Genomic DNA, 25,047 nt, shown 5'->3' with positions numbered 1-25,047 from the left:
AAACACCAGGTAAAATGAGAATAGAAAGTGTGAAAATTTAAGATCTCACAGTACCTTGCATAGCAGTATCATTCTTTAGAATATCCTGACATATAATACTTTGACACTACTTATACTACAAATGAATCATTATAAAACAAACCACTCCAAAATTAGACTCTAGAGGCCGCAGTGTATATTACAGAATCATAAAGGTTGGAAAAGACCTTCAAGATCACCTGGTCCAATTGTCCACCTATCACCAATGTTGCCCACCAAACTATGTTCCTTAGTACTACAACTATGTCTGAAAGTGGTAAAGCAGCACTAAGATATACAGTAATGTTTAATCAGAAGTCAGTATTGGGCAAAAACTGAATCTGCTGTATTTAGATTTCTATTTTTATGCATACTCAATTGAGAAAAGCATCCTAGGTTTAGAACACTGAAATGTATGGCTAAAATTAAAACAAAAAAACAAAACGCATCAAAATACAAGTATTCTTAACAGAAAAAGTAGGAATCTCACATTTGTTCTTAAGTTGTAATGAAGATGCATTCTCCTTTTATAACACAATTGGAAACAATTTGAATCCAAATTTGTTCACTAAAAAACTATTGTTCTCTCTTTCTAGTGAATGGCTTGCTGTACAATGATGTCTGGGTACTGTTGTTTAATTAAAAGGAATAGCTCATTTAAATAAACCATCATCTACTATTTAGTCTTCCACAGCAAGAGAAGAAAACTGCCACTCTCATCAGGTATAGCTAAACTGACATTATACACTACTAGCAGAAAGAGCTAAAAAATAATAATAATGTAAAAATACAGTATTTTTCCATACTGGAATATTTCTTCAAAACTCTTAACACACCACATTACCAGACTAAAATTATTTTTTTATATTATGATTCAAAGATGGGGGCTCTACTAATCGCTGTCAAGAGTGAAGGAAAAACAACTAACCCTTTTCACCACAGAGTCTCATTCTGCAAATTCTGAGATTTTCACCTTAATGGAATTGATTTCAAGAAAACACACATTCTGTACCACTCAAACATAAAGGAAAAATTAACAAAAAAAAAATTAAAAATGTAAACAAAAAATTTGCAGCCAAGGTTTTTTTCTCAACTATGTTTGCTTTTGGACCAGAAACTGCATTGAGCCTGACAATGGATACTTGACTAAACCACCACAGAAACTCCAAGAACAATAATAAGAAAACTGAATACAATTATAAGGAAGTGGGGGACACTTAGCAATTATGCTCTTCAGATCAAATAAATTTCTGATGATGCAAAATAATTTCAAGTTACACTTAAATATTGGTATTTAACTGAACTCAGCCTTTCTTAAACTTAAGTACAACCAAACCTGAATTTTAGTGCTTTACTTAAAATGACATTATGCTTTATTATCCCACATATAACTGAATGCACATATGCATTGCAAGGTGGAATTATTCTACTGAAGTTTAACGAGATATTCTCAAAACAATTCTTAGATCTAAAATTAATAATCTACATTTTTATATAATTAAATTCTGTAAGTTTACACACTAGTAGAGCTTCAAGTGATGAGCTATAATCATAGAATGTTTATCTTGAGTAATATCCCTTGAGCAAAAGGAATTTTTTCCAAATCATTGGAAAGAGGTAGGCATGATGGAAAGCACAGTAAAGGATACCGTCTAGATGAATTTAATTTGTGTCTCGTAATGTTCCCAACACTTCCTGTCAGCAAGATCCAACCAGTGCATCTGATCGTACACACAATGTCAAATCTTAAACTGTTGTAACAATGCTCAAAGTAGCATTATACTAGAAATTTCCAAAAATGTTTGCTATTTTCTTTCTTTAAATGTATGTCCTATCACTGCACTACTTTGGTGAAGTATGTGTGCCATTCTAGTACTGTTTCCAATGATACAAATGGATTTAAAAAAAAAGTATAATTCAAACAGGTAGATGATTAGAAAGCATTGCAAATATTTCTTTGTCAGAATATGGTACCATCTTCACAAACCAAGTTTCATTACAAAAAATAGCAGGTGTCAGAAAAATACCTTTAGAAAACCAGCAGCACTGCCCTAACTGTAACACACTTGGCTTCACTTTGATTGAATTGAGACCTTGCTTGGTCCTAGAAACAGGGGAAGCAAAAAGTTGAATCATACTGCGTAGACAAAAGCACTACAATAGGAAATAGTTGAACAACTCTGATTTTTCAATTTTGCATTAGTGAATATAGATGATTAAATTGCAGACTAACAAACACCTTTTCCCCACATCGCATCACTCACATGTATTAAAAGATCAATACCTGCAACTTGAACTACTTTTATTGACCAGCGCTTCCCATCCTGAGCATCATACCAACATAAACAGATCCATTGTTCTCCTCTTCAGCGCCATGAAGATTAAATATTAATAATTATTTTAAATTAAATTGCTTTCCCTCTTCCAAGCCAAGGCAAGCAGATGGTAATTAAAAAGCAGGTGGTAATTCAAAATATTTTATCATTGTTAGTTTAAAGCAACAGTTTTAGCTGTATAGAATACACTTTATTTTTTCCTACTATGGTTATTATTTGGTATAAAGATTTCCACAAGATGGTGCTGCAGTCCTATTTTAGAAGATGTATTCTTCTATCTAGAAAAAGGAATATAGATTATTGTAAAACTAATGAAGTAATTTCCAAGATCTATTTTTAAACAAAAAGAAGAACAAGTTCATACCTTCTTACTCTTTTATTTTCTGGAAACAAATATATTGAAAAGTTCTAATGCAAAACTCCAAAAGTCCTTGATTAAGTTTATACAAAATGTTTGATCAAGTTACATACTTGTTTGTATGTAAAATAAATTGAAATTCTGTATGATTACAGAAAAAAAAATTACTGTTAAAATACAAATTTTTGCAGCATAACAGGGAACAGCTGGTTTTTTTCCTTCACCTGCAAACTCTGCTAAAAAACACACAACACTGATTTTACAAATCAAACTCCCAAAATCTTTCATGTAAAGTGGGCATTGTAGCACAAAGAAATACTGATATGATAAGCCACTAATTTACAAAGGGAAATATATCTTTCCGTACTCTACACTTTTCTGGTTTGATTATATATTTATGAAAGTCTTGCATCTATTTACATCTCTAAAGAGAAATTTTAATATGGCTTCAAATCATAAAAGTCTTGTGCATCTTTGTATACTGGATGGTCTCCATCTGTGCTGCTAGTCTTGAAATGTGTTAGGTAAGAGTACTAAAACACTCAACACATCTCTTGTAGTCTGTGGACTTACTCACACATTTTAGTGTTTAAGATCAAACTGACTCACGCTTTGTTTGTGTTCACGGAAGCCATAATGTGTTGGCGCTCTCTAGCTGCGTACAAAAATTTATATTAAAAAAAAGGTATGTATTTAGAAGTGTGTATTTAAGTTTTAATGAAAACTTATTCAACAGAACAAATGGTAAGATAGTATGCAATAAAGCCTCTTGGGTGCAATATACAAGTACCAGCTGGAGTGTTTCCAATAGGATGTAAACCACGGTCCTCAAGCCCACACTTTAAAAAACACACTACTTAGCAGCACACTGCTAACAAATGTCAACACAAAAATACACCACTGTGATGACTTTGCTCTACAAAAGGAGAGAGGGAGAAACTATTTCAACAGTTTTACAAAGTAAAAGTCAGGGAGGTAAACTTAAAAATAAAATCATAAATATACAGATGCATTAAAAGATATTTACTCAAAGAAATATAGAAACAGTGACAATTACAAATTTGATATATTAAAAATTTAATGTTGTACAAACATACATATTAATTTTTATATCCATACATCTACAGAGACCAGGTCTGAAGAACTGTTCTTTCAGGTCTTTTCAGAGGTGTTACTTGAGGTTTTCAACAATTCTGAGGTTTCTTCAATTCTGAAAATAAATTTTGTTTACATAGTCACATACTTATTAAAATACACTAAAAGGCAAATTAGTTATTTACCTTCAAATGGATTCACAATACTAATACTCAGCATTAAACTAAGCATCCTCTCATGCAATTGGTTTGCACGCTAAATGTCTATCAAATATCTAAAAACCTTAAGTAGACACACAGAAAGAAGTAACCCGTGCAAAATTAGGGAAGGTTAAATCACAAAAGAAGGCAATAATTTATTCAGGACAGACATTTATAGAATATGAATTAAATGCATTGCTGTTTCCTTAGCAATAAAAGTATTTCTTACAAAATTACTTATAATTCTCAGTAATAGCATTAAACACACCTTAATGTAATGCTTAGGCTGAAATCATTTTTTCTTTTTCTTAAATAATAAAACAGCAGAGTTAAAACACAGTTACTTTTCATGAAGAAAAGTTGCTCATTCCAGGGAACTGCTATCAGAAGATAAATAACATTGATATTCCTTGTCAATTGAATTCTAAACACCCTTTAATCTTTAGTTGATACTATTAAGAATGCCTCTGTTGCTTTTTAGAAATCAAAACAATGACTCATCCCACAAATATAGAACTGTAGGTGGATTTATTATCCAGTGGAGTCATACGGAAATGCCACACCTGATGTAGAGACCTTTGAGGTTTGGAACACATATGTACATTCTCTGTAAGCCTTAGTCCAGTACAACTCTCTCCTGGGAAATGAATTCCTGCTGCCCTTTCCCATTACTTACATTTTACTTATCCTTTCCATTCTTTGCCTTGTTGTCTCCTGCAATTTAAAAGCAACAAGTTTAGTTGAACTCTTCAAAGCTAACGTTCTTCAGATGGACTTCCAATCTGAAAAATTCATAGAGAATGCAACTTCAAACACTGTTTACATAGCAACAGGATTTTTTAAGAGACAGATCTAGAACAGGTTTGCACAGTTTCCTTGTTTTTCACTAGTATCAGATACAACTGATATTAATGCTTACTTGTTCTCTTGACATCAGAAAGGAAATCGAAGGATTTGCCAGTTTTAATTACCTTTGAAATCTCTGTCAGATCATGAGAATTAGTTATCATGACTTTGGGAGATGAGTCTGTGGGACTCCTTGGGAGATGAGATAACAGTGAGCTGTATCCAGACGACTGATGAAGACACTCTGTTATCTCTTCCTTCTTTTCTGTATCTATGGAGAAAAACTCATTTTTATGTGACCTTCGCCTTTTCCCTCTTTACAAGGTCTACTACCAAAGAGCTTGATTTACCGTATGTAAAAACAGAAGAGAATGCATTGTTTAGAAAGGTAAAAAGAAACTACTTGCGAGGATCCAAAATAGCTTTGTTATTTCTGAAGACAAGAGAAAATGAAGTATATTAGGTATTACACAAACAAGACAAATCCCAAAAAGATCATTTAGGAATGCTACCTTTTTCAAATGAGTACAGTAAAATCAACACTTAAGAAACTAACTACTCTTAAATGTATGATTCAGTAATTTCAGATGGTTTACATTATTAGTACTGTGATCTGTTTATCAAGCATGTTTTTAAGTAACTTGACTTTTAAGGAGCAGAAAAGATAAAGTCAGCACATAGCTTAGAATTTCTGTTAAGTTCTTGCTATTTCCCTGGCCTTGCTTGAATTGGACAAGATTTGGCATCCATTCAGCAGAAACAACGCTATCTTTTACATTAGGAAGGTTCCAGTACTCTTAAATTCAAAATACCATTGCCAGGGAAAAGAAACAGTTTAGTACATAAAAGAAGTGTTCATGTGACCTTATTTAAATAATATAAGCATCTTCAGATTATGCCTTTGGAACACTTTGGCTAGGCTATTTTGTAATGCAAATGCATTAAATTATTTCTAATCATTTAAAAGTGTTCCTTCATTACAGCAGTGATTCTTGAAGAGTAACACAAAAAATGCAAAAAAAAATAAAAGCCTCCAACATTCTGAGTACTGTATATCCTTAGACATACAATTAAAATTGGCTGCATAATCATTAAATTTACAGTGTCTTGAATCACACCTTGGAAAAACCAGAATAACAAAGTCGAAAGAATTCTAGAAGAAAGAAAACATGAAAATTCTCTACCAAAGACCATCATCCTGCCTCCTAAGTATGAAGTCCTCAAATGTCAGTAATATATCATCGAACATACAAAGGGAAGTAAACATGGCAAGCCTTCTAAGGTCTGTATAAAGATCCAATTTCTGAGACTTTAAAATAAAAATAAACTTTGTCATAATCAAGAAGTGGCCTTCCTAACTTACATGGAATCTGGATTACTCACATAAAAGAAGTAGGTTTATCACTTCCTGTCTAATTCTTATGCAACATACCAACACTGGACCAAAAGGTCTAATAAATGAGAATATCCTCCTTACTAACAGTAGTAGGAATAATAGCTGCCATCAGGGAGACAAGTTGTATTAATGAGTGATGAAACTTAAGGGGTAAGAAGCTACCATTGAGGGAGGGGAAAAAAAAAAGAAAAGATTTACTAAGGGGCTGTGGAAATTTTTTTATTATTATTTTTATTTTATTTTATTTTATTTTTTTTAACTTCTTTCCCACTTAAGGCTGTTTCATTTACATCTGGTATATTACCAAAATTCATCTGGAGACTACAGAAAGATTTTGCTGTGCTCCTCAAAATAAGAAAGCTCAGCAAAAAGGCTAGCTGGATAGTTGCTGTTTCAAGAGGGAAAAACTATAGAGAACGTTCAGCACAGATTATGAACTTGTTTTTGCCTCAGTTTTCCCCAAGTCCCATTATAAAAGTAAGCAATGTAAATGTGCCACTATCTTGAACACAATAAACTAGGGCAGCTAATTATGTTAGCAACTGAGACTTTTGGTCAAGTGTTATCTGTAAATTAATTAGCGTGCTATGTATTTGCATTAAAGCTTAAAAAAATATTTCTGTAATTTACTTAGCGTCTGTATTTACTAACATGAAATTGCTATTAGGTTCATTTCTTATCTAAAGCACGTATTTAAATTAAAACTGCAACTGACTGTCCACTTCAGAAGACTGTTTTAATCAAGGTCAGTAAGAAGCACTTAGCATATGACTTTAATTAAAGAAATTAACACTCACCAGGAGAGACTGGAATTATACTGGAAGTACCATCTTGACTTACACTGTTGAACTCTGCAGATAAGCCTCTCTGTAATACAAGTTTACTGCATTTTAGCCATGTATTTTTTGACTGAACAAAGTTATACTTCAGTACTAAACATGGATACTTTTTGTACAACAATCCAATTATGTCAGCACTGCACATGCATTTTCAAAGGACTGTGCATTCCATGGAGGCTGTATTAATATTGCTGTTAGTAAACAGGTCAAAAGCAGGTCCAAATATAGTTTCTGTAACTTTGGTATGAGTAGAATGAACAGTCATAATGTTCTTGACCTGCACTAACAATTACATCTTGATTTTGGCTTCTATTAACTTTAATAAAGTGTACCTTCCAGACTCAGTTAATATTCAGATATGTAGCATTGTAGTCCTAAAATTTATCCTACAGACGAACTGAAATTCATTCCACTTAAATGCTTAGAAGTCTAGCTAAAGCTTGTTTTCCAGACTCCTAAATGAGAGGGCTGTTTCTAGAAAAGTCCTCAGTTTCACTCAATCTAGCTTCAAAAAGGCTGTTCATAAACAAGGAACCAAAACTGATGTTCCACTAAGAAATGTATGCAATTTCTTTATCTCAAAGTTTAAAAAAAAAAAAAGAAAGCCTCAAACAACATCCAGCTTTTATTAACCAACAAACTATTATTATGTTTGAAATCTTACCCTTTAGTAAAGTACAGTATTTCATATGCTGAAATGTGTAACTGTACCACTTAACAGGGGATTATATCCAAGTAAGTAGATAAGGGAGAAATAGTAGGTGCTGTGAGCAAAAAAGCTAAGGAAGCCTGCAATTATGAGTGTTTCTCTAAGAGAAGGGATGGAGGAGGGGGGGAAGATATCTGCACTGAGTGCTATTGCCCAAATCCCTTTCAATGAAAGGAGTTGGTAGTCTTTCACATTTTCCTGGAGCTAAATGCACAGCTGCTGCTGCTACTCTGTGGCAGCACTGCAATACAGATCTTAAGAGCGTTCCTGCTATGCTGGCTAGATGCCAGACCTTCCCTGAAAAATCCAAGAGTAAGAAGAAAGGAATAACTCTAAATTGCTTCTGTATCTATGAAGAACAACTTGGATGGAATTTCAAAAAACAAAGCAGCAGCAATTCTCTGGCCCAAAGAATTATTTCCAGGCAGTTTTCAGAAGTCTATTGCAAAAAAAAAAAGTTAGTCTTAAAGACTCTTTAAAACCCAGCTTCTTTTGCTTTGAAAAAAAGTGCTAACAATGCCACGCACAAACTAAATTCAAACTTGTTTATTTCTGCAGCACCTGTTACTGTTAGAAGTTGTCGGCAGAAACTCATTTCCAGTAGATTTTTGAATGATAGTAGTGTCAAGTATTTTCACACTGAATATTCCATACTATTCCAGACCTCTGAACTATTTCAATAAATATGTTACCAAAGTAATAAACCAAACATTTACAGAAATTAAAAAAAAGCCTAGTTTGGATTATAAGCCATTCCACACCACACATGCTGCAACCACCTCTTGAAGCAAATACATTTGAAAAAGACTCAGATCTGTTCGGTAGTGTAGCTGAAGGGCCCCTGAAACTGATCAGAGGAGAAAAAACATAATATTGTCTGATTCACTTAGACATACGCCTGCTGATAATTAAATTACAATATTTATGCACAAGAAATTGACTCGCAGTCATACATGAAATTGAATAGCATTTACCTAGCAAAGATCTTTATAAGAAAATAAATACTGGATAAGCTCTGACAAATACAGTAACATCACAGTTGTAATAACTTTGTACATTTAAAAACACAATCAATATCACAGACAAGGCAAGTAAGAGCAAGCAAAAATGAGAAGAGCCATCAGTTAGGCTAGATATTTAAGAGAATCATAAAGTTAGCGCATGATTAAAGTCAGAATCAATTTCTCCATTAATCCTTTATTTTCCACTGTGCATGCCACCTATATATAACTACTGTGAGATATAATGAAGTCTTAATCTTTCAAAGGGAATAACTACATCTGATTAAAGATCAATCTGGACCACTAAAAATGAAGTTCAGAAGAAGTATCACTTCAGACAACTGAAATAACATTTGCAGCCCAGAATGAGAAATCCAAAATAACATGGACAAGGAAGCCTTAAATGTGTCCCCATCACAGTGAAATTCTCCACTTCAGATATGGTAAGCTTTCAAAGACAGTGTAATTTTAAGTCTGTGAAAGTTATCTCAACAAGTTCACTGATCATATAAAATCACACAGTCATTACATGAAAATATACTGAGCTACACCTGCTGGAAACAGTTTCCAAAGGAGAAGTTTGCTACAGAATATCAGAAAGCAACTGAATGTAACAATTAATTGGAAAAAAATATCCTCAACCAACAGTGGCATTCAGATCACCCCCGGGTAAGAAGCATGAAAGACATACATCAAGAGGTAGGACAAACAGAAACAAGCTGACAGCACTGTTTGGCAACACTCCTGTCACCTAGTAATAGCTGGGAAACACTAAAAAAAAAAGTTAATATTCTGATAGCCATATCTGCTTTTATTATAGAAATAAAAATGAAGTTAATATACCTTTTTGGACTGCAGCAACAGCTCTGTTTCAAGAAGCAAAACTCTGCTCAACAAATTATTCCAGTCCTTCTCATCTATAATCACCTTCCCTTTCAGCCTCTCTTCTAAAACACGTAGCTTATCTTCCATCCAGTCTAGCTTATGAAGCTTTTCCTGGCAATCAGCAAGTTGACTCCTTAGGAACTCCATCTGAGAATTGTCTTCTATGACCTGAAAACGTGGATAAAAACATTTTCTAATTTTGGCATAGATATAACTCATCCTTTGATCAATGACATTAAACGCAATTTTCCTCAATTTAAGTAAGCACACTGTGCTACATTAGAAAATTATCTTTCAGAATTGCTATAAACTAATTGTTCATTGAACTAAGCTTTTACAGAAACTGTTAACAGAACTGGCACTTCAAAGGTCAGTATAATTTGACTTCTTTAACCACTGAATATATATATCTCCTAGTTATATTTAAAGAGAATCCAGCTATTCTTTTAAAACCTCGTCCCTTAAGAAATGTCCTGTAAAAAAAGTTAGGAAATGCACGACAACTTAAATATTCTTACTTGTTCACATTTAACTTCCACAACATCATCATCTAAGTACAACTCTTCTTCATTACCTCCCTCTGCTGGAAGGGATGGAGGATTAAGGGGTGTTGGATTAACAGGTGCAAGAGGAAGGTCATCACCAACTTCATCTCCTGAGTGTCGTTCTACAAGAGGCATCTTTTGAGCATGCTTTAGAAGAATAAAAATAAAAACCCACTGATGTTCTCAGTACAAGAATATTCACATGCATCAGACAGATAACTGATATAAAATACCTATCGTTCTATCATTTAATTGTTAAATTAAAATAGAAGTTTTATCCCAACTGGCTGCAAAACACAGAAAGCCACAACAGGTAGTGTAAATTTTTTTTTTAAAGTCATATAGATATGGAAGAACTGTAAAACAAATATAATGTAAATTGTACATTATGTAAAACAATGTAAAACAAATTACTATATTTACTGAATATACCGGTTCCCATCTATAAACAGTGCTGAAACCATTTATAGCCTTTCTTGTTATAAAAACACCACAAGAATATTGTCTAAGGTTGCTAGACTTCAAAGTGTGGATTAAAACTCTCTACTTTCCTATGAAATAACATATGTGGATTGATCCAACAATGACCTCCACGACTCAACCTTTCAGAAAAAAATAAGCTTAAGGAAGAAATTTGGAAATCTCTTTTTTCTTGACTACTTTCAAAGTACTGCATGTTACCAAGGTTTTCCTTCCTTTGAATATTTCCCACAGAGAGAACAAAAGACAAATTCTGCCTTCCTTCCCAGATGGACCAAGTCTTATCATCACTACCTTTCACAAACCAAAATGTTGTCTAATGATCAAGAATCGACAGTTAGTAGTGGATTGTGTAATAATCTGCAAGTGTTAAGACACTACATGTTTTAAAGCGACACTGAAATTCTTCTCTTCAAGGGAATTCTTAATTATATATATTTTCCCATTTAATTTCACTAATCTGGCACTTCATGGTTGATGAACAGTGATTTCAGGTGCTTTCTTAGTGAAGTTTTCCTCACTGCTAAGGACAGTATTTTCATTCTTAACAGCAATCATCGAGCTTTATTGAGCTGAGTCCTAAAGAAAGTTTTGTAGGATTTTACTTTCCACCATTTAACCAGAAAAAAAATGGGGAAAGCTGTCTCCTCCACGGGACAAGAATACCATAATGTATCAGCTCAAATATTACTCTCAGAAAACTGAAGCCAAATAGGAATGATGCATTAAGAAAACTTTGCTAAACAGATTCTAGCAAAAACAGCAAGAAGTATCTTAAGTGTAGCTTTCAAAACAGCCTGTCAGGTCAAATGCAATTCTGTCTCAAAAAAGATGTATGATATTTTTCCAATTGCATTTTCATTTTGATTACTGTTCCTCCTCCTTTTGTATAATTCAACAGTACTAGATCATTACCACCAAGACTCAATCAACTACTCAGTAAAAAAAAAAGTGATAGTTCCTGTAATAGCCATTATCTCCATCAACTACATTTTGAAAAAAAAAAAAACATCCAGCATGACCAAATGTTAAAACCTACAAGAAAGCACATAGCCCAGAAAGAGTCTGACTTGCCAGAAAGTGACTCTTTTAGACATGCAACATAAAATCTATTTCATACCTGTTTGGAGTTCAGAGTGCTGCCACTGAAATCAACAAGAACATTACCACAGTTGGACCATATCTCACGTTTTGAAGGTCTGAATTTCTTCCTTGTTTGGGATTTAACCTTCAAAATAAAGAGGAGGAAAAAAAAAAATCATTCTAATACCGGAACATTTTTCTGGGAGGGAAACGAAGACACTACTTCCAACCACCATTGGCAGGCAAGAAAACTGCATCATACATACATAAAGGCATTTAAATCTCTGAAATACAACACTGTCTAAAATATATACATCTTATATATATATTATATCCAACCCAAATTAACAGAGAAAACAGATCTGAAAGTGAATACCATATACATATTCTTAACATCAATGCAACGCTGCATGAAAGTTGATCACAAATACTGAACTTGCAAGGTTGAATATCAAATAGGATAAAAGTACGTCACTTTCAGAAGCACAATTAGAAATAAAGCAAAAAGAAGTTCCAAAGATTTTATAAACTTAACTGAAATATGAAGACAATTTTATTAGAATTATGTATTTATCATCTACACTGTGTTTAAAGACATTTATGTACACCAAATGTGATTAATAAAAATAATCAGACTTAAGATGTATACTATCAAAACATAAATACAAGCTCATATTTAAATTAAATGTTACCAGAACTTTAATACTGCAGAGGATTTTGTTTTTAAATCTACCTGTAACGTCTTGAGTTACACAAGCACTCGCTGTGTTAAGAAACAGAAGAGTCTACTTACCCATAAAGATACCAGGTATTTAACTGATCTTTGTTCTAGTAATTTTATTTTGTTTATATTACAACACACTGGCAGCTTCTTTCTTTAATAAACTCAACAGCATTTAAGAATCTCAGAATGAAACTTTATACTAATTTTCCCCCTATTTTGACAAAAATAAACTAACCTTCACCTTCTACCTAAGGGACCAAAAATACATCAAAAATAACACCCCTCACAATGAAGTTATCATTTGATCAGTACCTTATTCAGGTTACTTAGTTCCTTATGTTTTTTCACCACGCAGTTAATAATGTCACAAACAATCTGCATTTTTCTTTCTGCAAAACCAAACTGAAGAAACTGCTCTTTTGTTAGGATTGGTTTATAGTGAAATTGATCTCGAAGAAGCTGCAAAAAAAAAAGTTTGCTTTGAAAGTCATTAAAAAAAAATATTGTAGAAATAACATGCTCAGGTTCTTATTTTTCTGCAATCTTTCTTTCATTCTGCACTTATTCAGTTCAAAGCATTTGATTTGATTCTAATTTATAAACTGTTAAAAATTGGAGTTTAAGCATAAAATTATTTTAAAATATCATGCCAAACTAATTTCTTAGTTGAGCTTCCATTATAATTGTTGAAAGTTGCTGTGACTTTTTTCTTCTGCTAGTTACAATTTCTTTGTGTCCACTTCTGACTACATAACTTGTTCAACAAATATTTCAGCATTCCTCAAACCTAATATGTAATGCAAACACATTACTGATTCTGTGACTGTCCTAAAAATTCAAATTTCTTCAGATTTTCCTGAAAATGAGGAAGCTAAAGACTTTCCACATCCTTAGTTACTATTAATCTTAAACATCAACCAAATTACAGCTCTTATTCACAGACAAAAATTTTCACTCTCACTAGGTACTTTTATGAGGTCATACACAAAATTATGCCTCTTTTTTAAAGAATGTGAAGACAGATACCTTATAAATAGCTTCAATAAAGCGCAAGTCACTCTTTGCTGTAAGTTCCACATCACATTTCACCAGAAGTTCTGCTATGTAAGTTGAGAAAGATGTAAAGGAATAGCTAATAATGGGTAAAAATGCAGCTGGATCACCCTTCACTAACCTATTAAGAAACAGAAATACTTTACATAGCAGAAGAGAACAAAAGACTTTAATTATACAATTGCAAACATTTAACTTGAAAGGTTAATATAGTCAATGTGCTATACTCAAATTATACCCCCTCAATATAGCAAGCACATTACACTTAAATTATATCATTTCTCCTGTATTTTCAAGTTTTTCACTGGTTCTCTTGATTGTAAGCAACTTTCCAAGCATATCTCATTCAGCAGTCTTTACAGTTATCCATAAAATGCCTGAAACAATGCTTTCTGTGACCCCCCATATCATCCCAACTTGTTCAGGTCCAAAGCCCAAAAGCTCAATCTTAAACACCTTGTTGTTCCATCTTTACAGAATGAAAATTCCTGAAGAAAGTGTTGTCAGTATTTACAAAGAAAGAAACAAAGAGAGATTAATCAAGGGAAAAAAAAAATAGACTAGCAAAACTGCATTATTTCATCTTTCATTTCATGCATACCAAACACCAGCTTCACACAGACATACTCTCTCTGCTTACTCATCACTGGATGCAAAGCCAGTGTCTTGCTTACACATCTTGTTCTCATCATGCATTAGCATAAATTTATTGACACTGTTTCTTACATTGTATAATCCACATCTCCTGGATAACTTAGCATGCGAAGTCCTTGTTCTATTTTTCTTAAACTTCCTTTTAGGTCTCCGGTTGTCATTCTTCCAAATACTGTTCATTCAGATTACAAGGTAATAGTAATATTGTCTGTTCAAAAAAAAAAAACAAAAAACCACATTAAAATTACAATATACATCACTGTCACTGAAATTACTCTTTTCTAGAGGTGACTATTTCTGACATGTTACAAAACAGCATAGACCTAGGGCTCAATAGTAATTAATACCAGTTATTTCCCTCGATTCACCCATATCAGGACTGAGTAGAAATGCCTAATCCCATCAAGTATCAAAGACCTTTAAAAGATAGAGATCTGAGTGCATATGAAGAATTTAGGGCTGCTAAATCAAACAAAAAAGGATTGAATAAGCTTCTTTGATATCTCAAAGGAGACAATGCTTCTCCTATAAACAATCCACTAACTCGACTTAAAATTGTTCAGGCAGAAGTGGTGCAATAAACTAGGCAGCCTAGGTACTTCAAGTTAGGTCTAAGTTTATGGGCACTATAGCCAAAAGGTCCAGTTTTAATCTCTACATCATAACGCACAAGTCAAAAACCTGCTTTTTAGTTTATCATTCACAGGAGACTCACTTAATGACACAGTATAAACTACAAAATGGTGCCCCTCTCTCTGCAGAGGTATCCTGCAAGAAAGAAAAAAAAAGACAACAGAAGAAAATCAATAATGCATGATATCATCATCCAAATCAGCTGTGTCAAAGGCATAAAGAGGTATGGGAGACTTGTAGTGATATTTTCTGGCCAAATTGATTAACAAATTCTCAAGTGGAGGAGAAGACTGAGTAAAAAAAAAAAAAGTCATTGGAGAACAAAATAAAAAGAAACCCATAAAGCTGATACTCCTTCAAAAATACATTATATTCACAGACACTCTATTAGCACTATTTACTGTATCTTGCAAGCATGTGTTTGTAAGCAAACAATATTAGTTCTTCTCCAACACAAAACATTAAAAGCAGAGACTGGATAACAGCCCAGCTCCCAAATCACAACTGAAAACAAATAGCCTACATCTTAGCCTTCTGAGCAGACTGCTAGACTCTGAGAAAGTCTATTAGCAAACTGCCAAGCCCAGCAACTTTGAAATGTTTGAGAGAAAGGGTGGAAGAAAAAAAAAAGCAAACAAAAACACCAACAAAAACATGTTAGACACAATATTCAGAGTTGTGGAAATAATGTTTCTTCAGTGCATTTCTCACATCCTTGAGGTCTGTTCTGAGTAACTGCCATAATTGTAAATTGTAGTTTTTGCTGGGTTAAGGCCTGGCAGGAGGTTTGGGGCCAGAGAGTGGTGGTGAATGGAGTTAAATCCAGCTGGCATCCAATCTTGTATTCCCCAGGAGTTGGTACTGGGGCCTGTCTCATCTAATATCTTTATCAATGACTGGGATGAGGGCATTGAGTGCACCCTCAGTAAGTTTGCAAACGACACCAAGAGGCCAGAAGCGTTGATCTGTCTTGGGGTAGAAAGGCCCTACAGCGGGATCTGGACAGGCTGGATAACTGGCAGAGGCCAGTGGGAGGAAATTCAACAAGACCAAGTGCCAGAAGATGTCCTTTACTTATCATCTTCGTAAAATTCATTTCCGTGCCAGCAAACAAACACTTAGGAACCCGTCAGGCCAAGCAGTGAAGAAGTTTCACCTAGCAGAGTGCACATGACGATATGCTCCCAGGATACACAACTTTGTCATCTTCTCCCAGCGGCGGGCACGGGCTGGGGTCGGAGGTGCCGGCAGGCTGCGTCCCGCTGCCGCCCCCCCTCCCAGCCTGCCCCGAGGACAGGCCTCCCCCACAGCACCCGAGCAGCCGGGCTGCCCCAGCCCTCCTCCGAGAGGCCCCGGCACTCACCGGCGGCGCTTTCCGCGGCCGAAGCCGCCCGCCTCAGGCGCCCGAATCTGCCGCCGCGCGGCACAACAACCGCTTCCGCTTCCAGCGCGTCCCTCCGCGGTGACGCCACTTCCAGCAACAACAGCGAACGTCAAACCTGCCTAGCAGGAGGCGCGGCGGCAGTGGCGACGGCTCCCTGCGCGCCAGCGGGGCCTCACCGCCTCCGCCCCTTCCTAGGGCCGCCTAGCCCCTCTCCGCCCGGCGAGGCTCACGCACCGACCCGCAGCGAGCTCGTCGCGGCGGCGGTTGGACCCGAGCTCACACAGGTACGGACCGCGGAAGGGCTCCCGCGGCTGGACTCGGTCGGCAGGCAGGCGGCCGCGGGATGATGGACGGGCGGCGCGGCCAATCAGAGGCCGGGGCTGGCTGGCGTGGGCCAATGGGACTCGGGGGCGGAACCACCGGTGGTGTTGCGAGGGTCCGGGGTCACCTCTTCCCTCGGCGGGGTCCGGCTCAGGGACTGTCCTCGGGTGTGAGGGTCCGGTGCGGCCTGTGGAACGGGCACGCTCGTTGTCTGGGGGCGGCTGTGCCGCTCACAGCCAGGGCGTCGGCAGGCCGCCGCGCGGAGGGCGGCTGTGGGGAAAGAAGCTTAAGACGCGGAGATGGACTCAGACGCGGCCGCAGAGCTCGGTGCAATGCAAAGGCCTCGCATGGAGCCTGCGCGCGTGCTTTGTTGGTGACGGGGCTACCAGGACCACTACATCTTTGTCCTAACAGAGATGGCATTTACCTTGTAGTCTTCTGTCATGGGCTCCAATGCAAAAACGATTTACTCTGGAACACAGTAACACGAAGCAGACCTGGTTCTGGGATTCTCTGAAAGGTTAGGTCAGGTTGATACATAGCCATAGGCCAGGCAGTGCCAGGGAAGATCAGCAGTCCATAAATAAGCTTAGAGTCACTTTTTCCCATGAGAGTTGTGACAGCCAAGCAATCGGAAGGTTGCGGGTACTAGCTGAAGTTACATCAATCACAAGTTTGGAAACATACATTTGAGTGGCTTCCTGAATCTGGGGCCTGAAAATGGATGTTCACAATATTACAAAATTACAGTCTGGGACACCATTACTCTTAGAGCCATACAATCATAGAATGGCCTGGGTTGAAAAGGACCATAACGATCATCTAGTTTCAACCCCCCTGCTATGTGCAGGGTCACCAACCGGCAGACCAGGCTGCCCAGAGCCGCATCCAGCCTGGCCTCGAATGCCTCCAAGGATGGGGCATCCACAACTGGAACTGTGCGTCACCAGTGCGTCACCTCTGAGTGAAAAAATGATGCACTGACTCACCCTGTTCTACGAGTGAGATCTCAAAGCGTTATCCTGGATTACTGCAAAGCTGAAAGCATTTGCTTGACAGGGAAAAGAAGGTTGGCTCTACAAACAGCATGTCTGCTGCTGAGTAGCCATGCACTATGTTCCCAGCAGTCGACTTGAATTGAGTCTTGCTTTTTGTCATCCCTGAAACTTATTCAGTTGGTGCTTAAAATAAAAATATGCATTTGTAATCAGTTTTTTATTTTAAAAAGTCTTTCTAAGAGATTTCTCTACTGATATTTTCTGCATAAGTATGTGAGAACTCTATAAGTCTAATTTCTTGGATACCATAGCACTGTTTTTTGTTGTTGTTGTTTTGTTTTGTTTTTGTCTTGGAACAATGATGTCAAGTAATCTAAAAGCGATGGGGCTGTAAATGATGTGTCACAATTAGCATTCTGTGGCAAGATGAACCCTGTGAGCACCAGCAACAAACACTGGTGTTCTTGTTAGCTCAGTATTGCTCAACAGAATGCAGTTTGTAAACAGGAACTACTAGCTGGGTATTGCAGTAAAAACATTAAACTAGCAAATAAAATGTAGTAAATGTAGCAAATCAAAATGTTTGATTTAGGGCTAGGAAAACTTGATCCTATGCAACTATGACCCATTTACAAGTGTGACCTGCAGAACAGAAAGATAATCTGACTGAAGAAGTTTGAAAGCTATTATAAAATTGCCAGATCCTTACCTAATGGAATAAAGTTCACTTGATAATTCCCTGGGTGCAGCCTTTTGATCATCTGTTTCTGATAATGCTGTCATTCTTTCTGTTTTGTCATCCTGATGTGTTATGAAATGTGTTGCAATACAATCTCTAATGTCCTTCAGAGCCTTTAAAATTACTTATTACATTGTTGTGTTTTGTTTTTTTGTTTTGTTTTGTTTTTGCCTTAAAGTATGTCCAAGTAGTTAGTATTTTTGAAAGACGTTTTTTAATCAGCTAACAAATGTATGTGGAAATACAGCTCTGTTAAAATTGTATACACTACTGTCAGAACAGATAGCAAAAATATTAGCAAAATGTGTTCCTTAGTCTGACTAAAAGTTACCTTAATTAACAGAACTTTCTTTTCTCATTACTTGACATACACAACTCACATAGAAGTTCACTTATTACTTATTTTGTAAAATTTCATATTTGCTACTTCATTTTTATCATATTTTGTCCTTCTGATACTTTAGTGGCAGAAGAGTTAATAACAAGGAATGACAGGCATCTGGTTCTTTCTGTCCCTGAAACTAATGACTTGCTCTTTGGCTGTTTTATTATTTTGTTTAGTTTTAGTGCTATACATTTAGGCAGTTTGTTTTGTTTGTTTGTACTTGTGTCAGAGCAGTCCCAATAGTGCGTGTAGACTGGGGTGAGAACTCAATGAGAGCAGCCCTGCAGAGGATGACTTGGGGTCCTGGTGGATGGGGAAGACCTCACTGCAGACTTCCAGTGGCTGAGCGGAACTTATAAACAGGGTGGAGGCTGACTTTTTACACAATCTGATAGCAATAGGGTGATGGAAAGTGGCTTTAAACTAGAAGAGGGGAGATTTTGGTTAGATATTAGCTGGAATTCAGGTCCCTTCCAACCTAAAACATTCTACGATATGATTCTATGAATGTCCAGATTATACTCGACTCACATCTACATGCATGTGTATACATTTACCTATTTTAAAAACATAATATTTCTGACAATTGAATTGGAAGATCATTGTTACTCAGTCGTTCAGATCACCTCATAACTTCTGGGAGTGAACAGGACCTTTCAAGTTGTCATCTGAATGTTTAAAAACATAATGACTTTTAACGATGTTCAACTCACTGACAAGGCAAAGGGCTAGAATTGGTTGGAGCCTCTCAAGACGTTTGGACCTGTTTACCTGAGTACTTACTTCAGTAACTATCAAGCTCATATGCAATGCCTAGCAAAATGGGAATGTCACGTTAATTAAACTCTCTGTTCTTTTTATTACTACCTACAGCAAATTTTGACAAAAAATAAACACGATGTACAAGTTGAGATAAGTAAGATGCAGGAACCAAGATTTGCTTTTGTCAGTAAGCTGACTTTTGTCTCTTACATTGAACCTAAATACTTCTGGACGCTCATCTAAAGATTCAGGATATGAGTTTGTACCACAGTTTCAAAAAGGCATTAGAGAGGGACAGCAAAGAGAAAGGAACAAACACCACCTTCTGTTCCAGACAAGACTTCTTCCAAGCCTTTGTTGCAGTGGACTCACACTTCAGAGAACTGTCCAGCACCGTAACTGGTGATCGCTAGAGGTCCCTTCAACCCATATAGTTCTGTGAATTTACTGTAACAGTGTTTTGAGGATACAGTCTTCATGTTCCTTTACTACTTTATTCTTTGTCATAGTGATTAAGAAGGGTTAAACAAGGTGGCTACGTTGCTTACAGTTTTCAAGAGTTCAAGAGGCTATTAACTTTTTTGCTTACTACACATATGTTATCTACCAACCATCCGATGGATTCTTATTGGCCTTTTGTAATCTAAAGTGCTCAAACTGTGGAAAGTAGTCTTTACACATCCAGACCAGTACTGCCTAAGAAGTTGTATTAATACCTCCTCTCTCAGGGCTGCAGTGTCTCTTTGTGTACTGAGCAGAATTGATCTTTACTTAGCGAGTGATACTGTGTTTCAGATATGTGTTGCTACATTGTGTTTCTTGAACAAGCGACAGAACTGATAAATAGTTTGAGCTGAGGTCCTGGCTTTAGTACGCATACACAAGCTCCTAACCCTTATGACTTTGAAAAAAATGTTTGAGGAAGTGTTTTGGGTGCTCAGAAACAAGAATGAGAAAATACACTGAAGTTGGGAATGGCTTCTAGCTGCAATAATTCTAAGTTCTTAAATGTTGTCCTTATGTCAGTCACAGCCTGCTTTTCTGTGTTCCGCATTCCTCCAGATAATTTTGGTTGTCCTCACATTTTGTAGCACTTCCATTGTTTCTAACTAAAGTATTTTCATTAAATGTTAAAGGAAATGTGACTATGACAACATTTAATTTGGCTTTTTATTTCCAGCAGGCTCACAGATGGGTCAGGGACTCTGGAGGGTTGCTAGGAACCAGCAACTGCAACACCAAGGATTCAGTGGACAAGGCTATCTTACCAGAGAGCATGGTAGGAGAATAGCTGCTAACAATGTCTCCAATACAAGCCACCGGAAACAAGCCCAAGGAGGCATTGACATCTACCACTTACTGAAGACAAGAAAATCTAAAGAACAGGAAGGATTCATTAACTTGGAAATGCTGCCACCAGAGCTTAGTTTTACCATTTTGTCATACCTGAATGCAACTGATCTCTGTCTAGCCTCATGTGTTTGGCAAGATCTTGCTAACGATGAGCTTCTCTGGCAAGGGTAAGCAGAAACAAATGCATCACTTGGGAGTAGTAAAAATATTTTATTGTCTCAAATTGTGCTTTGTATTATTCCAACCATAGCAAAGGTTTTCTCAGTTAAATGAGATTTGGCATAGGGGAAAAATGAGCACAGTTTAAAAATGTGTAATTATGGATTTCTAATTACTACTAAGATAGTGGTAGAGGTTTCTATATAAACAAGTGTGCTGGGTATAAGCATATGTGTGTGTATTACTACAAACCTGTTGTTCCTCTCCTCCCCCCTTGTCCCCCCCTCCCCTCAAACAAGGACTCATTCACTCTTGTTTTAAATCAAAGCACAGCTGAAATGTTTGAAGTTCAGAGAAGTAATAACAAACAAATATCCAGCTTGAGCAAGTAAATCTGTTCTGTAAAGCTGAAGCTCTGGGTAGAAAGGAATAATAACTCATCTACTTCAGTTGAGTTAGAGCAACTTATGCCTTTGTTTTTTGGAAGACAGCAACAGAAGGAAGGGGGAAAGAAAAGGCCAGTTATGCAAGCATGTCATGGAATTTCTACTATCTAACAGCTGAAACATTTATACAATATGCAGAGGCAATTCTGCCTGTTTATATGTCCAGGAAATAAAGGAATATTCTATCAAATAAAATCGTGCAAGATTAAATTTTAATTAAAAACACCACATTTCATTTCAGTGTTTCAGACCACTATGAAAGAATCCTATGAAAGCTCACCTATCTTTAGAGTAGATTGTCAGCAGAATTTGTCTTCTTTCAAAACATAGCCTTATCCTTTAACTCACAGTGAGTAGTATTAATGTAACAAGTGGATTGCTGTTCCAGGTCCTGATTATTTTCCTTTCATTGTGTTATTTCATTCTCTCAGTCTGTTTGCTTCTCTGCATTTGAAGCAGTTTCTCCCGAGTTCACTTCATGAACTTCATCAAGAGAATAATGCAATTATAACTTCTTAGTCACAATTGTTCTTGCCAAGATGACAGTCCTGAACAAAAGAAGTGGTGGTTCTAGTAAAGGTCCAATTAAGCTTACATGCATAAAATAACTTTGCAGTTTGTTATCATATTGTTCTTGATCCTTGGTATCAGAACTGTGCAAAATACAAATAAATTTCCAGTTCTAAAGTACAAATATATTATAGCTTCTTAATTAAACAATTGTGTGCAATATATATTCTTAATATACAGGTTGAAGAAAGTATATTTCCCTCAGAGTTCGCCTTGGGAAACAGCTCAATCATTTTTAGTGAAATCGTCCTTAATATTCAGTTCAAGCATATGTTTATGAAAATTTGTCCTAGTTTAGCTCATTTTTATGAAGTCTCAATTCACATAATGTCTGCTAACATCTTAATTATTAACAATCCACATCTATTGGTTGGGTTTGAGCTTAGAATTTAGCAAGTCCCACAGTTGTGTTTCAGAACTCAGTTCAAATAAGACCCAAGTTGCTGAGAGGAAAACGAAGTTTCTTCCTTCATAGAAGCCACCTGAAGCCACCTTCTAGCCACCTGAAGAATTCTAGCCACTGTGGCCACTTTTTTAGAAAACATATGTTAAAGCAGAACTGGAACTGAAATAAGGAACTTAAATAAGAAGCAAGGTGCCTACGAAGTGAAAGTTCAAGGGAAGATTAGATAGCATCATCAAGGAAACTGAGATGAGGAACAGAAACTGATAAAACTGATGAAACATATGGAGTCAGAGGCAGGATAGAAGGAAAAAAAAATTGGGAGCTAATGGAAAATATAGATAAAATATTTATGGAGGCATGGGGTTTGATCAAGTAACCCAGACTGGTCAAGACTGGGAAAAGGATGGGTACAAAGTAGCAGATTGCATATTCTGGTGCAGATGTGACATTCAACTCACCACACAACCAGAACATGAGAAAAGAAACAGATTTTTAATCTATGATGCTACTGCAAAAGAACAATTTGTCACTTGTTACCTACTGTTCAGATACTGGGAGTGTCAGAGGTTCCAGCTGCGTGGATGTCATTACAATGCCACCTACTGGAATACATTTTGAGGTTGCACTAGCATATACCAAAACCTGCAGAAGAAAGTGTCATCATAGTTGAAGACTTTAGAAACAAACATACAGAAGGGTTAAGAATTAAGTGTTACAGTCAATCTTATTCTTAAGTTTTCTTATTGTCTGTGTACTTGGTTTTGCAGCGTTGATTACGTTTTGCTTTTGTAAATACATGAAATACAGAAAAGGTTTTTGACAATAGACTAATTCTATTTTCATAGGTTGTGCAAATCCACTTGGGGTCACTGTTCTATATACAATAAGAATCCACCTCTAGGATTTTCTTTTAGAAAATTGTATATGCAGCTAGATGAGGGCAGTCTCACCTTTAATGCCAACCCTGATGAGGTAAGTGAACCCTTGCTGACAGTAACAAACAGATCAAAATATCTGTGATTATTATTTTGTAGTCATAGACATATTAAAAGCCAAGCTTTAGTATTTCTTGTGCTATAGGAATGGTTAATACTAAGTTGTAGCCCTATCCTGACTTTTTTTTTTTTTGCATATGGTACCTGCGTGCATTACTTACAGAGCTTGCCTCTTAAATGCTTGGTATAGCAGTCTGACCGATGAATGCCAGAAATTCCTTACTGTGTATTGACTTGGGAGCAAGAGGGAGATCCTAACTGAAGAAGTGGGGTATTAAAAAAAAAAAGTGCTTAAAAATTCAGTCAAATGCTGCTTCGGAGTATGGGTTTAATCTCACTTTACCTGACTTCAGTTATAGGAGGATGAGGTGCAAAGAGACAGCAATTACTTATGTGACAATTGTGGTTTCTCCTAAGGCATTTTTAAATACTTCTGTGGTCAAGAAGCACAGTGAAAAAATGTATTGCTGAACTACCTGAAATATCAGTTTGATTTTATGTCTGTGGATTTTTGTTCTGTGTAAATAGAATCTTTCTTCATAGTATATTACACCATATATTTTCTAAAAATACCCAATTACAAACTAAAAGGTTTCAATATATTAGCCTGTGTAACTAACTGGAAAAGGCTCTTTGTGCCTCTCTCTCATTTTTCAAAGAGGAAACCTGTTTGAGAGTAGATAACTACGTATTTCTCAGGCAAAAGCTAATTCTAAGGTGACCAAGACAGTATTCTGTATATAAAACTAGACTCCTCATGCTACATGTTTATTAGGAAAAGATGGTAGGTAGACAGTATTGAACAAAAATATTAACATCCTACGTATGTTTATATGTACACAAGGAAGTGATAGCTGAACAAATCTAAAGTAGGAAAAGTCATAAAGAGATATACTTTTTTTTCAGGAAACAAATAGTTTGCTCTGCTGATGAGATGCAAAAAACAAGAACTTGTGGCTGCAGGGTGAAATAGTCATATAGATCATTGCAGTAATGAGATTTTGTTTAAGTTCTTGCTTTATCTCATACTCTGCTTGATAAAGAAACTCATTACTTCTTTTAGTCATAAGTAAGTATTCTGCGATTTCTCTCACAGAGCTCTGCTTTGAACTTTGGTACGTAGTGCTGAGATGTCTTCTCAGCACCTTGCCACTTGAGAGATTAGCACTGATTTTCAGCAGGATTTTAATGAGTTTAGTAATAACTGTAAGGCTTTTCAAATAAAAATGTATCTCAAGGCTATATCAAGTCTCAATTGGCAACAGCCTTGCCTAATTTAAAGCAGTTACAGTAGATGTAAAGCATTTGGATCTTTCACAAAAGGCACTGAATGGAAGTGTCAGTATTTTTCAAGGGAACAAAGATAAGCAAACTAGAGCTACCGAGTAGTATACCTAAACTAAGTATTAAATTCGTTATGCTAACATGCTTCTTAAGGCTTCATTATGGTTATGTTGTACAGTAGCAGTACAAACAGTCTGCATCAGGCCTAGTGAGAGATGAGAACCTCAGGGTATCTCCTATGCCTTCTGTTCCTCTCTCCCTGTGAAGCACCATAGCCTGGTAGGAATCATTCATGGACTGAGTTTCAGGAGAATTCACAGATACCAATACTTTTCTTGTTTGCAACTGTGATGTTGGCAAATTATTATTACAAGGACACTGTGACTGGAA

At 36.3% G+C, this 25,047-nt stretch overlaps 2 protein-coding genes across 6 annotated transcripts in view; one reads left to right on the top strand and one right to left on the bottom strand.

Annotated features, from left to right (window-relative positions):
* Positions 1 to 2,715: 2,715 nt before the first annotated feature.
* Positions 2,716 to 16,558, bottom strand: CEP44 (centrosomal protein 44). Of its 4 annotated transcripts, XM_004941076.5 has the most exons (12): positions 16,219 to 16,558; positions 14,938 to 14,990; positions 14,295 to 14,430; positions 13,542 to 13,689; positions 12,828 to 12,974; positions 11,829 to 11,936; positions 10,202 to 10,375; positions 9,642 to 9,851; positions 7,047 to 7,116; positions 4,979 to 5,124; positions 4,684 to 4,721; positions 2,716 to 3,922 (listed from the first exon to the last, which is right to left on the bottom strand). In XM_004941076.5, the coding sequence occupies exons 3-12, from the start codon at positions 14,381 to 14,383 to the stop codon at positions 3,865 to 3,867; spliced, it is 1,188 nt and encodes a 395-aa protein (XP_004941133.2). In that variant the 5' UTR covers positions 14,384 to 14,430; positions 14,938 to 14,990; positions 16,219 to 16,558; the 3' UTR covers positions 2,716 to 3,864. The 4 variants fall into 4 exon arrangements, with proteins under 4 accessions (XP_004941133.2, XP_420525.3, XP_046796642.1 ...); XM_420525.7 differs by lacking the exon at positions 14,938 to 14,990; XM_046940686.1 differs by lacking the exons at positions 14,938 to 14,990; positions 16,219 to 16,558 and adding an exon at positions 16,012 to 16,101.
* Positions 16,335 to 25,047, top strand: part of FBXO8 (F-box protein 8) — a 19,014-nt gene continuing 10,301 nt past the window's right edge. The window contains exons 1-3 of one of the 2 annotated variants that reach the window (NM_001006446.2): positions 16,335 to 16,523; positions 20,628 to 20,964; positions 23,224 to 23,350. In NM_001006446.2, the coding sequence (NP_001006446.1) occupies positions 20,636 to 20,964; positions 23,224 to 23,350 (456 nt within the window). In that variant the 5' untranslated portion in view covers positions 16,335 to 16,523; positions 20,628 to 20,635. Of the gene's footprint in view, positions 16,524 to 20,624; positions 20,965 to 23,223; positions 23,351 to 25,047 lie in introns of both variants that reach the window. The other variant, XM_015276238.4, reaches the window with a different exon arrangement.

This window comes from Gallus gallus, chromosome 4 (genome assembly GCF_016699485.2).
Source record: "Gallus gallus isolate bGalGal1 chromosome 4, bGalGal1.mat.broiler.GRCg7b, whole genome shotgun sequence".
NCBI lineage: Eukaryota > Metazoa > Chordata > Aves > Galliformes > Phasianidae > Gallus > Gallus gallus.
Note: the sequence above shows the minus strand (reverse complement) of the source record. Positions and strands in the feature narration are given on the sequence as shown.

Excerpts from the sequence above, each read along its gene's own strand:
- CEP44 (XM_004941076.5), bottom strand. The coding sequence starts at position 14,383 with ATGACAACCGGAGACCTAAAAGGAAGTTTAAGAAAAATAGAACAAGGA. Across the intron at positions 13,690-14,294 it reads GGAGATGTGGATTATACAAT|GTTAGTGAAGGGTGATCCAG; the intron begins GTAAGAAACAGT and ends GTTTCTTAATAG. Across the intron at positions 3,923-4,683 it reads ATGGAAAGGATAAGTAAAAT|AATTGAAGAAACCTCAGAAT; the intron begins GTAAGTAATGGG and ends ATTTATTTTCAG.